The sequence below is a fragment of the Taeniopygia guttata genome, chromosome 3 (assembly GCF_048771995.1).
Source record: "Taeniopygia guttata chromosome 3, bTaeGut7.mat, whole genome shotgun sequence".
Lineage (NCBI taxonomy): Eukaryota > Metazoa > Chordata > Aves > Passeriformes > Estrildidae > Taeniopygia > Taeniopygia guttata.
The window spans coordinates 75237399-75251420 of record NC_133027.1 but is presented as its reverse complement, the minus strand read 5'-3'; the positions used below and the strand labels follow the sequence as shown (position 1 = coordinate 75251420).

Sequence of the window (14022 nt, the reverse complement as noted above, 5' to 3'; positions counted from 1 at the left end):
GACCATCCCAAATAACAGAAGACACCAATGAAAGAGATAGACTGTGCTTCAATCATCCATCATATATGTGAATGTTAGTTGGAATCCACTACACTTTCCCTCTTTTTGGTTGATGTTTGTTATCAGAAAGAATACTTGTTTAGTCTAAACAACCTAGTAATCACTGTAATTACTGATCTCACACAATTAAAAAGGGCAGAAAACATATACAAAATAAAGACTAAAATAGCAATCAAGAAATCCACATCCACTTTTGATGAGACAAGTCTGAGCAGGAAGAGAATTTGTCATTTACAAAACTCCTCATATCCAAAACTGAAATTTGTGTAATTACAAAGAGGTCATTTGATCATGATACCTACACTTCAAGAAACTTAGATACACCAGGAATTCCACATAGATGCTGGATCAAAGTTTTGAACAGCTGGTAACTTGCAGTTAACTTCAGAGGCACAATATTGTAAAAACACCCACCTGCAACCCTAGACATCAGATCTTTATATGCAGCCCCACACTTTCCTGGTGTTGAAGCAGCTCTGTTCCACAGAGGTGACAGACAACATGACTTTTCTGGCCACCTCTCAGAAATGACTGGCTGAATGAGACAAAGCATCTGGTAGTTTTAAGCATCCAAGTGCTTGAGAAGAGGTAATTTGCCTTCCTTCTTGACTTTCAAAACTTATGCAGTGTTGTTTTTGTTGCTGCTCTGAATACTTCACATGCCACTTGTAAATGTCAATATAATTTTTGTGAAAGCCTGAGTGCAATAAGCATGCCTGAGTACTGATCACACATTCTATAAATACAAAACTTGTGCAAGTGTACTTCATTTGTCATTCAAAATGCAGCCAGACTAATTTATTACCAAAAGCTCCCTTTCTAGTCAGCAGGGAAAACTAGTCAAGTCTTGAAAAAAATAAACTGCCCATGAAGCACATAACTACCTAGAAACAAAAGCTTAATATTTGACATCTCCAATAACAACATAATTCTTCTGTGTCTAATCATGCCCATTTGAGATTTTTTTTTTATTTTTTTATTTTTATTTAGAGCTACCTTCTGATTTTTTCCCATCAATCTTCGGAAGAAAGTGTTCAGAGGAAGACTTTCTTCAAAAATAACAGTGCCCATCTTGCTTCTTTGTCATATTACTTTTCCTTATGGTGAAAGTTATTTATTAACCTTGGAAGTGGCAGGAAAGAAGAGCAGAAGATTCAAAGAAATAAGTGTCATTTCAATACAAAACACTATGTTCTAAGGAGAGAAACCACAGAGTGAGCAAGAAAATTATAGCAATCTAGTAGGGGAAAAAAGCAAAACAATTGTAAAATGAATTATAAATTCATTGTAATGAAGATAAATTTTTTTTTTTCACCCTAAAGTTGTAACCATCTGCATGTAAATTGTAGTTTGTTTCTATTTTAAATAACACATCTCTCTAGGAGGCACCACACTCATCACAGAAACAATTTATCCTTGACTCTGGGGACTGCCAAGTGACTCATCTCTCCTGATGACAATTCACTCCCAGCCAGCATGCTCTTGGGCACCAACAGCCATTACAGTATAAGATTATTTCATGAGGGAATGGTTTTCCCCAGATGAACTTTCATCTGTCTTAAGTAATAACTCTTGTTCAAAATCAAGCAGCCTAATTCCATGAAGCGTTTTACATCTTGCAAATACTGTCAGAACCTCTTTTCCCTGTTCAGCGTGACATTTGCTCAGTTGTGACCACTGAAGTGCAGTCCGCAGCATTTATGTTAAAAGCTTCCAAATACAGTATACTTTCTGTGCATCCATGGGCCTATCTATTTGATTAAATCAGAATTGGTCATTTTAGTGTCCACTTAGCAAAAAATATCTGCTTGCTTAGGTGTTTGTTCCATCACTAAACACTGCAAGCTTAAAAATCCAACACACAATAGAACACACCAACAAAACCCACATCACCCACGCATTGTCCCTGAACTCTGTAGGTTGCACCACCCCACTGCACCAGCACTTACTGGAGTATCAAGAATAGAGATGAAATCATCATCACATCAAGGTCCTGATTCAATAAAGGTTCAAGAAGATCAAGGCAAACAGATATAGAAGTTACACTTCAATACGAGGGAGCATCAGCTGTTATCTCAAGGGAACCTCTGCTGCCAACTATAATTATCAGTGACTTCCTCTACCAGCTAAAAACCCATCCTTTAGGATCTCAAGAGATACAGAGTCCATTTTTGCTTCTGAAAGACTAAGGTTTGCGAGAAACAGAATCTGTCACCCTTTGGCCACAGAGAGAACAGTTTCAATGAAAGTTGCCACTCACCACAGACAGCAGCATTTAGCAAAGGCTGCAGAGAGCCAGAGGGGTTGAAAACTCCTGAAAAGGGTTTTGAAGAAGTTCTTTTAAAGTGCTGTTATCTTCTCTCTAATGCATCAGAGCCACAACAGCACACTGTCTGAAAGCAGTAATTCAAACCAGAAACAGTGGTGGTGCAATAACAGCTAGAACCAAAAATTGTAATATGAATGGGATATCATATATAAATATGTTGCTAAACTTATGTTTAAGTTCAAATGTCAGAAGTCTTTCAGGTAATGTAGTAAGTTTTTCTACACATTGGTTACTTCCAAAATTTGAAGTTTTCTGTGTCTCTGGTTGCTTTATGAAACATACAAGGGGACAAAGAAAAAAGTGGAAAAATAATAGGCTTTCCTTTTACATTGATATCTCCCATATGTCTGCCTTAATTCAGTTGAGACAGTGACAACAAGAAACCAATTTACAAGGAATCATAAGTAACAAAATTCTATTTCAATAAGAGTAGCACAGCTGTTGCTCTATCAGCTTCTCTTTCGTTGCTGGGATTCTGAACACAGGCTCTGGGGTGCAAGAGAAGGAGGAGACATTTCATTCATTCCATGACCCCAGCTGTTCCCTCTCACGTTTTAGCCACCCAAAGTCAATGACAAAACCTTTAATCTTTATCAAGGACACATGTTTTTATACACTATTTTTCATGGAGTTAAATAGAAACCAATATTCTGTTGGTAGCCCGATCTACTTCATTCCAAAACAAATCTCAGTTATTTACTCTTTTTAAAAGTGCTAGATGATAGGAACTGTAGATGAATACATTTTGGGCATTAAAATAGTTTCTAAAAATCAATTTACAAGTTATTACCTACCAAATCCTTTGTAAGAGCTAAATACTAGGGATTACTTTTTTTAAATGAAAAATCTTAAGTAAAACAGCTTACACTGCCTACAGCACATGCTCAAAGAATATAGAAAGGAGAAATAATTTGTTTCTTAAATACTTCACCAGTGCCATTGTGTAAGAATCTGTGCAAGGTCATAATTTTCCAGTCAGGGCCTGTATTTGAGTTCACTGAGCATCTATTTGTATAGAGAGAAAAAAAGTCATCCCAGATAGATGCCTAGAAATAGTTCTTTTATAAAGGTGTGTAGCATGATATCTGAACTTGCAATTACATACTGTGATTATAAAGCATTATTTGATACAAAAAAAAATATTACTTCAAACCTTTTTCTTAAACAAGGTTCCTTAATTCTGAGTGTTTGGTGGTCGATGGGTTTGGTTTCTTGGTTTTTTGGAGGAAGCAAAAAGCCCAGTATGTTCAGTAAACATGTTGCTGTCATCTAGCAACCCAAACCAGGCTTCCCTCCTCAAAAGTTTTTTACATCACATTACAAAATTGTACTTCTCTACACTTTGTGGTATGGCACATTTGACAATAAGCTTCCTATTTGTTTTTCCCAGACATGAGAAGCTCCTCTTGCAGGCCAAGTTTTTTAAAAGGTACAGACTTCTTGTGATTATATGTGTAAACACATACCAAGAAATGTCTAGTGTTCTGTGATCATTTCTGACAACTAAAACAACTCACAAAGCAGGAGAAAAATTAAGTCATTCTGTTTGAAAGACCTCCATGCACATGTTAATCTGTGACCTACAAGCTCAACCACAGAGATGCAGATTTTTTCCTTTGCTGTTCAGTCATTTATAATTACTATTAAAAATCATCACCAACATAGAACTAGTTTTATAATGGATTGAATACTGTATACCAGCTGCACTGAGACCTTTAATTAATTGAGGTGGGAGACAAGTGGAAGTTCAGCAGATAGTACTGGGAAAAAAAAAAAAAACAACTACCAGCTCTCCAACTTTGCAAGTAAAACAACTCTCTTACTGGAAAACCAGAATGTTCTGACCTGCTTTAAGTTCACTGCTGTTTTTTTTCATGAGACAAATAGATACATCAGCAACTCTAGTGTTGGTGTGCACTGGTTAAGCTGTTTTGACATAATCCTAGTGAAAATCACAACAAACAGCCTGGAAGCACTCCCTATTGTCTCTGTAGTTGAATATGATTCCAGTCCCTTTGAAAGAGAAGCTGCTGCTGGTGGCTCAGCATTATGCTGGCCTAGATGTGCCTCAGCACTGTGGCAGGTACCCATTGCAGACAACCTGTCCAGGAATAAGCAGAGGCCTTCTTCAGGCAACAGGAAGAAGCCTCATATGCACAGATCCTAATCCTCAAAGAATCCACTTTATCCTTGTATCTTCTGAAAAATCAAAAGCAATCCAAGAGACTTCTGCATTGACAAATTCTTGATACAGGAAATTAACAAGCCAAAAAGGGAAGTTGTTCTGCTGGACCTGATCCTTACAAACAAGAAGGAACTGGTCAAGCCTGAAGTTCCAGAGCAGTTTTCCTTGCAGTTGTCATAAGAAGCTAAGGATCCCAAGACAAAAGAGCAAAGCAAAAGTCAAGGTCACAATTGCAGACTTCATCAGAATAGATTTTGTTCCCTTGAGGTACCTGCTTGGATGAATCCCATGGCAGAAAGAGGGGTCGAGGACAGCTGGATAATTTTCAAGGATCACCTCTCCTCCTAGCTCAGGATTTGGCCACCCTGACCAACAACAACAAAACAAAACAAAAAAAAAAAAAAAAACAAACAAAAAAATAATATCGTGCAAAGGCATCCAAAGGCCTGCAGGAATGAAAAAGGAGCATCTGACAAACCTCAGACATGCAAGAGAAGTATATCTAAATGGAGGAAACAAGTGTCCAGGAGCAGCATGAAGACGATTAGGCATGTAGTTGTGGTGTCAGGAAAGCCAAAGCCCATGTGCAATTCCATCTGGCGACAGAGGTAGAGAGCAACAAGGACTGCTATAGTTCCAGCAGCAACAAAAGAAATACCTTTAGTCCTGCTACTGAGTGGGGAAAGAGATATGGTGACAAAAGATACAAGAAAGCCAAGGTACCCAGTACTTTCTTTGCCATGGTCTTTACTGGTAATTCTGAGCCTTTAGGACTCCCAAGCCCCTGAAAAAAGGTGGGAAAGAAGGATTTGGCTTTAGTGGAGGAGGGTCAGGTTAGAGGGCATTTAAACAAACACAACATATCCTGCAAAAAGAATGTGGGACTCAATGAGATACATCCACTAATGCTGAGGGAAGTGACCAATATAATTGTGTGGCCACTCTCAGTACTCTGAAGATGCATTAGAAAAGCAATGGAAGCAATTGGAAAAGCTTCTTGAGAGGTGTGAGAAAGGACATAGTTCCTCTTTTCAAGAAGGAAGATCCAGCAAATTGCAAGCCAGTCAGCTTCACCTCAGTACCTGAAAGGATGATGAATCAAATCACTCTAGAAATAATTCACAAGCATATGAATGGCAAGAAAATTATTTGCTGTAGTCACCATAGATTTGTGAAGAGGAAAATTGTGCTTAAACAACCTGACAGCCTTCACCATTTTGAAGAATGAAGGTGCAGGCTTCAAGTAAGAATTTTGACACTGTCTCCTACATCATCTCAAGCAATAGAAGGACTGATTGAATCAGATAAGCAAACAGTGAGATGGATCAAAAACTGAACTACAATACCCAGAGGGTTGTGATCAGCACAAAGTTCTGTTGGAGTCAGTCACTGGCATACCCGAGGGATCAACACTGGACCTTGGATTATTTAATATATTCATTAATCATTTGGATGATTGGGCAGAGTATACACATTACAAGTTTGCAGATGCTACAAAATGCAGTAACAGCTGGTAACACCAGAGAGTTGAGCTGTGTCCAGACAGACTTCTGCTGACTGAAGAAACTGGCCAACAGTGTTACCCTGAAGTCTGGCAAAGGAACATTCAAGGTTCTGTAGCTCAAAAAAAAAAAAAAAAAAACCCTATGCTACAGGCTAGGGGCTACACAGCCAGAAATCATCTTTGCAGAGAAAGACCTTGGCACCCTGGTGGAAAAATTCAATTAAACCAGCTGGCAAAAGAAAGCTGACAGCACTCTGGGCTGTATTAGAGAAGATGTTGCCAGCAGGTCTGGTGGAATGATCCTTCTCTTCCATTCAGCACTGCTAAGACATCTGGAGTGATGCCCTGTTCTGGGTTTATGCTGTTCAAAAAAAAAAAAAAAGACATGAACATACTGGAACAAGTGAAGGTGAATCATCAAAAAAATAAACAATGGAAGAGTAGTTCTGACCTACAGAAAAGATTCTGAGAAAGCTAGAACTGTACACCCTGAAGAAGACAATGCAGGAGACTAGAATGGAGAATGTGTCTTATTCACATATATAAATACCCAAAGAGAGAAAATAAAAATTACAGAACAAGACTCTTTGCAATGCCAGTGAAGTGACAGAAGGCAGTGAGCACAAACCAAAACACGGGAAATTTTAGACATTAATGTTTTCTTTTCCTCTTAAGGTGACCAAACGCTAGAACCAGGTCCCAAGCAAGTTTGTAGAGTCCACTCAAGGCACAACTAGATGCAGTAACAAGCACTTTCCCACCACTGACACTGCTTTCAGCAAGGCAGGGAAGGTTGGGCTAGATGAGCTCCAGAGGCACCTTCCAACCTCCATTTTTCCATGTTTTTCATAGAAAATATCAGTTTTTTATGTTGCCATGAATATGTTTTGCCTTGATAACAGTAGCACTAGAGCAACAAATATTTCCACTGATGTGCAGGTTTCATGTTTTCCTCATAGGGATCATTCAATGCAGTTTTCCTTCAGTTCCTAAAAAGCATCACACTGGCTGTTACTGCCATTAATTATAGAGACTTGATCTTTCACTGACAATCCAATAAATTCATATCCTCGCTATAGACAGTGGCAGAGCCTGCAACATGGGCTTATCATGAGCTACACACAGAGCATCCACCTTTGCTCCCTCCAATTTTATTGCTCACATTTTCACCAGTGCACACACTATCAGCAGAAGTTACATGTCTTTGGAAACTACACAGGAGTTAAAAGCCAGCCTAGGTACTGCCATTTCAGTTTTGCTGGGCAATTTTGTTTGTCTATCAGCATTCCCACTGCATATCTGCTCTACTTTCCCCAAGAGCCCCATGCAACATTTAAACTAGAGGATACAAATATTCTTGAAAGGGTAAAACAGATCAAAGTAGAGTTACAAGATAGCTTCTGAATGCTGCAATTTCAAAGGACTGCGAGCTGTTTTGTACATATACTCATTTTAGAAAAATGTGACAGTTTGGTACCAGCTGCACCTTCAAGGAAGTTTAGATAGAATCCAATACTTTGATCTAGATTAGACCACAGGACACATCACCCTTAAGTATGCTGGGGTCTCTAACCAACACAGATGGTCAGACTTATCCCCCTCTATCAAGAAAAGGCTATTTTGTCAAAAAGAACCTCTAAAGGAAAAACTGCATCCCATAAGATGGGAGGAGTATAAAATCCTCTTAAGGAAATTTCCATCCACTAATCTGCTTGCTTTTGTGACAGGACAAACAGGCTCTGTGGGATGTTCCTCATCCTAGGGAAAAGCTCTGATAGCAACCCTTGGTAATCTGGGTGACATTTCTAGAGCAGAGCTGACACAATGCTCTAAGGCCAAGATAAGTCTCAGGAACACTCGCTCTAGCCAACAACCCCTTTAATTTATGCCCCCAAGACATTTAAAGAAATTGTCCATCAACAGGAAAATCAGATCTCAGAAAACAATGAGAAGTGCAGTGTTTACAATGCATTTTATCACCATCTCATTTGTCCACACTATACACAGCATGGGATAAACAGGAGGCCAACATAGCCTAAGGCAGGAAATTTACAAAAACATCCCTTAAGCAGGCATGAACAACTGCATTACATGATTTAAATTCACTCCTTAGGTCACTCTTCGATATCTCTCAACCAAAAAATATTCCTTGGGGTTGGGCACAGCACAGCTATCAGTCACCTGAGGAGTAGACTGCTGTTTCTTACAAAACCACTACAGCAGGACACAAGTTCCATGAAAATGGAAGAGGCTTACAGACTGAGCCAGCAAAGGGCTGTAATAGAATGGCAGCAGCAAACAAAGGGAGAAAATAAATCAGAAAGAAACACCATTATAGATATTAAATTGCACACAGCAATGTTTACATCAGAAAATGAGAACACGGGATTAAGGTTTCTAGCAGTTATTACATGCCTTTTTTTCTGCCAAATTTCAAACTTAAAAATTATATGAAGCATCCCTAATGGAAATTAACTAGGTTTAAATTAATTTGGGAAATGAATGGTAACTCACAAAAGAGTCCTCCTAAACCCCCCAAATCAGAAATTTTCTTTTCAGCCATTGCCTCAAAGAAAGTGATGAACCAAGCTATCTGCACTTGATTTCTTCTCCAAGCTTTTTAAAGAGTAATTTACTGCTGTTTTCAAGAAATAGTAATGGAAAGAGGAAAAAAATCCATTTGGAAGTCACACTCATTTCAAAGATCAAAGCTGAGATTTCTTCCTCCTTCCTATCATTAGGGGGTTAAACTATGCCTTCAACATAGTAAAAATTACCAAAACCACATCCTTGCACAGAAACCCAGACATCAAAGGTAAGTTTTATATTTCAAGGAGTAAGAGATACCAGGAAGTTGATCTTCAAAAGGTTGTTACTTAGACATGCATCTCTGCAGCCTCCCTCCGGTCCTCAGGGGATTCAGTCTGCTTTGCTTCTGGACATCAGCAAATGGCTGATGATCTATCAAGCACCCCTTGGGTCACTCTACACAAACCAGCAACACTTTGCACCGACACATAGGACCAGTGTCAAGCTTTGCCCTCAGCTCATCATAATCCTGAAGGATGATTTGACCTTGCCTGCTTTATATCTTCGTATGATTTATTTGGCATTTAAACACTGAGGCAAGACTTACCTTTTCTTGTAGGTTTGGATTTGTTTGTCTGTCTTAATTAGCACAACAGGACAGTGCCACAATAATAGAAACAACAGATTAACTTGAAGCAAAGGGTTAGCTCAGTCTTATTGTGGTGAAGAGCCAGCCAAGGGAACAAGCAGTAATGACGTCAATTTAAGAGTGGAATTAACTTATGCACAATTTACAATACACAAACCTTGTTAATAGACAGCTACTCTTTTTAAGGTCATTACAAAATGGTCTCTGCAGTAAAACTATATACTCAAAAAGTTGTGTGCTCTTTCTTGGAAAAAATGCACAGCCAATACCTGTAAAATAAAGTTCCTCAACCTCTAGTTGAATGCATCTTTTTATTCCTCACTTGACCTCGTAATAAGAGACCAAAAATGGGTTGGCTTTGTATCTTGAAAGCTACAAGTATGTGGAGAATATGTACCAGAGACATTTTTTTTCCATTAAGACAGAAGGTGATATTTTAATTTGTTAACATTTGTGTGGTCAGCGAATCAGCTGATTTACCTCTTTTATTGGTTCTTCATCCAGGGCAGCATCTTCCACTACAGTCTAGTAAACAGAGAGAAGAAAAGAGAAGAAAAATCCTGTAAATATACGCTACCAAGAAAGACAATTTTAAGCCATGATCTAGTAAAATTAGTCTGAGGCAGTTGCTTTCAATTCATCCTACTATAGTAGGCTTGTTCAATTCTTCACACTTTGCACAGGTGAATTAACCTTTGAATCCATAGGGACCTGCTTTCTCCAAGATCTATATGTTAAGAGAAGAAAGCACAATTAAAGAACTATTAAAATTGCTGATGAATAGTTGAAGCCAAATTTGTCATTGAATCGATAAAGAATAAAAGATTATTACTGAAAAAACTAGAGAAACGAAACATCATTTCTTACTGGGAAGAAAGAATATGTGTGTATATATAGGAGCAAATTTTCTAAACACTCAGCTTACATTTAAATGCTGTGCTTACTGAAAATCATTAAGTGATGAACCCTTTGGAAAACAGTCAGAAAGATTACATAGAGCTTGATCACACAACCCTTTATCAGGAAAAATATTCCCAAGGCTGTAATTTACTATCCTATCCATCCAGCTTGAGTGGGATCAATAGTTTTGCCTACTCTCAAAGAAATTCAAGAACAGCAAATATCCTAATTTTCTTGCTTACTTGTCAAACACAATTAATGACCTCCTGAGTCAACAGGTGAAAGCAGCAGTATTTCACTCTAATCTTCCTTTACACAAACATAATACAGAACATGCCCTTGATGAACTCTTCCTTATCAAGTGATTGATTTACTATAAAAGCTGTCTTTAATATCTGCAAGTCATTCACCTGAGTCATGCACAGGCACTCAAATGTCTGTTTTAAAAGGGTTTTTGGCATTAAGGAAGGGAAGGAGAAAGAGGTCCATATGTATCAAAGAATTAAACTGTCTCCCTCCTTGTCTACTGTGACAAGCTTGCATGAAAAAGAACTTGCAAACAACCATTAAAACATTTTATCCCACACAGATTCAGAGACTATGACAGTTCTCTTGAATCAGTACAACTACTGGTGTTTAAGCTGCATTCAGCTCATTAAAGAATAAACGTTTCCCCTGTTTGAAAATGTCTTCATAGACAAGAGTCCACAAGAGATGAAATTAAGTTCTATGTGTTTTCACTAGATTTGAGTAAACAGTACTTCAGCAATTCTATCTACAGCATGATCTAAAATGGTCTAAAGTTATAGCCTATCTTTATCGTGTTTAGAGACAGCAATAAATAGAGCCAATAAATGGCATTTTATATCTTGTTCCTATCTAAACTACAGGAGTTTATGCCTGCAATTCTTTAATCCTCAACTTTTTGTAAGTGAAATCTCAGGAAATGAAGGAACAATGCAGCTCAGCTATGCTGTTCTTTCAAGCAGAAAAGAAAAACAAAAGCACCACCAAAACCTACAAGCCCATATATCTGATTATCTATCATTGCAATGGGTCAATTATCCTTGATAAGGAGATCCACACAGTTTCCTCTGAAAGAAAGGTCTAAGTAGTTCTCTACCAGGGAAAGAGATAACAATACAAAAGATATTGCCCCAGACGATGTACATTGGGCTTTAGTGCAGGATTTACCCTGCGATCTAAGGGAGTTTTCCCCAGAAATTGACAACAGAAAAAGCAATGACTTTCCGTCTGGGCCAGAAAGGAAAAAAAATTGGGCATACAAAAAACGAACCGATTTTAGAAAGGAGGGAAGGAGGAAGAAACAAAAACAGGCATGTATATGCACTTTGAATACCAGTCAACAGAAAGGTAGACTTGGGAGGGGAGCACCACTTCCATGATGATCAGCAGAAAACTGTTCACCATAAATATAGCTATACAAGTCTTCTCATTGTGAAAGTGATTTAACAAGGTGTCAGCTGACTTCTAAAACAAAGAGGAATGATACACAGTTTCCCAGGTATAACCTGTTTATTAACCCTTGGATTCCTTGCATCCCACAAAGTGGAACAAGTGACAGTATTCAGAAGTGAATTACATTATTTTGGGACTTTGCAAGTCCCCCACAGCTTGTTTTTAATCTAGGGACTCCAGAATGATCTGTGCTGGTAGAATTATTATTCTGCTGTATTATTTACATGCACAAACTAGCACCTAGCATGAAACCTTTCCTGCAGTTCAGCAGCTCCTTTTGAGTCAAGTGTTTTGTGTTCTCCATAACCTGTCTGGCTCAGTTACACTTGCATCTTTCCCTCTTAACAAAACCCCTTTATAGTATTTCAATCAAACAAGGGGATGGGAGGCTAAAAAATAAACACCAACACCTCCCGCCTCACAAGTTTAATTCATCTGTTTCTACCACCTCTGTTAAAAATGTGCATCCTGTGCTGCAAACAATTGACCTGAAATACTCTGGGCTTTTTGCACTGCTAAACAGCCCCAGAAATACTCAGGAACCTACCTTGTCCCATGAGAGTACAAAAACCATAAAACCATAGAATAACCCAAGCTGAAAGGTTGGAAACCCACAAGAACTACAGAGCGCAAATCCTGCAGAAGACATCCCCAAGAATCACACCATGTGACTGAGAGCACTGTCCAAACACTTCTTGAACTTGAATGATGCCTTTCTTGACACAAGATAACCCCAGACTGCAGGTAATGAAAACACTGCAAAACAAATTGTGAGCGCACACAACAGAGCAGCCAGCTAATTATCACAGCACCAGCTTTCCAGTACGACCCGGAAAGCAGAGTCTTAGGCTAAGAGGTAATGGGCAAATGGGTAATCAGAACCCAGGTGAGGTCCACGGACCTATTCGAGCCTCAAATTACAGATCACACACTTCATGCTTAAATGTGAGCCCGAGCACGACTCAGCCCACTTTGTGGGTTTTCCATCTGTTGTATACGCTCTTTCCTTTCCAGCTACCGCAGTCCCCCGGGGCACGGCTCCGACCCGAGCCCGGTGCCGGGCGGGCGGGCAGGACAGGACGGAACATCCCGCACTGCCCGGGCTCCGCGGCTGCCGCTCCAAACCGCTCCGCCTGCGAGGCAACAGGTCCCCGAGCCTCGCCTGCTCCCCGCCCTCCGCAGCGAGCAGAGCGAACGAGGGATGCTCATCACACCCCATTTCGTGAGGTTTGGGCACCACCGAGGTGCTTCCCCCAGCGGAAAAGGGGAACCAGCAGCACCGCTGCTGCCGCACGCCCTCGCACCGCTGCCGCTCACCTCCGTCTCCATGGGCTCCACCTCTATCCCTTTCCATAGCTCCAGCAAGTGGGCGATCGGCATGCTGGGCGATTCCTGCCCGAGGACGGGACCAAGCACTAGGAGAGCGCGTCGGCCGCTAGCGGGAGCGGAGACGGGAATGTGTCGGGGGGGTCGGGACACGGCGCCGAGTGGGGCCGGGACCCTCCACCCACCCGCTCGGCAAAATGGCTCCGCGCTGGCCCGGGGGAGCCGCAGGCGGGGCGCGGGCGCTCCGCAGGCGCGGGAGGCAGGACAAGGCAGCGGCCGCCGCTCCGCAGCCGCCGACGGACCCTCGCCGCCCCGTCCCGTCCCTCTCGGCGCCGCGACCGCCTCGGCTCGCTTTGAAGCTGGGGGAAAGTTGCTGCGGAGGATGCTGCGGCGGCGGCGGGCGCTGCTACGGCAACGGCAGCGCGGCCCCCCCGCCGGCCGGGCCCGCCCCGCCCGCAGCGCCCGAGGAACCGGCGGGGCCGGGGCGAGAACGGCGCCGCGGCCGAACTGCAGCGGGAGAGGCAGCAGGACAATTAGTTCATAACCGCTGTGTAGAACGTTGGAATCCTGAAAGAATGCGCAGCTAACAGAAGGGTATCTAAGGTTTACAAAGCCCCGTATTAGCCCAGTCTTAAAAATAACTGGCTATGACTTCCTTTACTATGTTACCTCTGTACTACAAAGCTTGTAGTAAAGTCTGTTTATTCACGTGCCCTTTCCTTTTCCTTCAAATCTCATAAGCTGTTACAACCTTACTAAGCATGACAACACACCACATGCCCACCTGCCAGAGACCATGGTTTATGCAGATATTGATTTCAATTCTTCTCAGATTTAAGACAAATTGTGCATTTTAGCTTGTTTGGGCAACTTCATCAGGAACCAAAAGGTTTTAGTGTTAAATAAATCATTGCTCTTCAAAGAACCATTTTGGAATGAAGGATCAATATGCAGAGTACATTTTTCATCTGTTCATGCTCAAAATGCCATAGTTTGCTTCCATATAAGCAGTACTGTACAAATTCAACACAAGCTTTCATTAACAACAAAAATTCTTCTAC

General features: G+C 40.7%; 1 protein-coding gene across 1 annotated transcript in view; it reads right to left on the bottom strand.

Annotated features, from left to right (window-relative positions):
* RPS6KA2 (ribosomal protein S6 kinase A2) overlaps window positions 1-13452 on the bottom strand; it is a 285833-nt gene extending 272381 nt beyond the window's left edge. The window contains exons 1-2 of the mRNA XM_072927167.1: window positions 12953-13452; window positions 9737-9781 (exon numbers count right to left, since the gene is read on the bottom strand). Of these exons, the coding sequence (XP_072783268.1) occupies window positions 9737-9781; window positions 12953-13015 (108 nt within the window). The 5' untranslated portion in view covers window positions 13016-13452. The remainder of the gene's footprint in view (window positions 1-9736; window positions 9782-12952) is intronic.
* Between the last annotated feature and the right edge of the window lie 570 nt (window positions 13453-14022).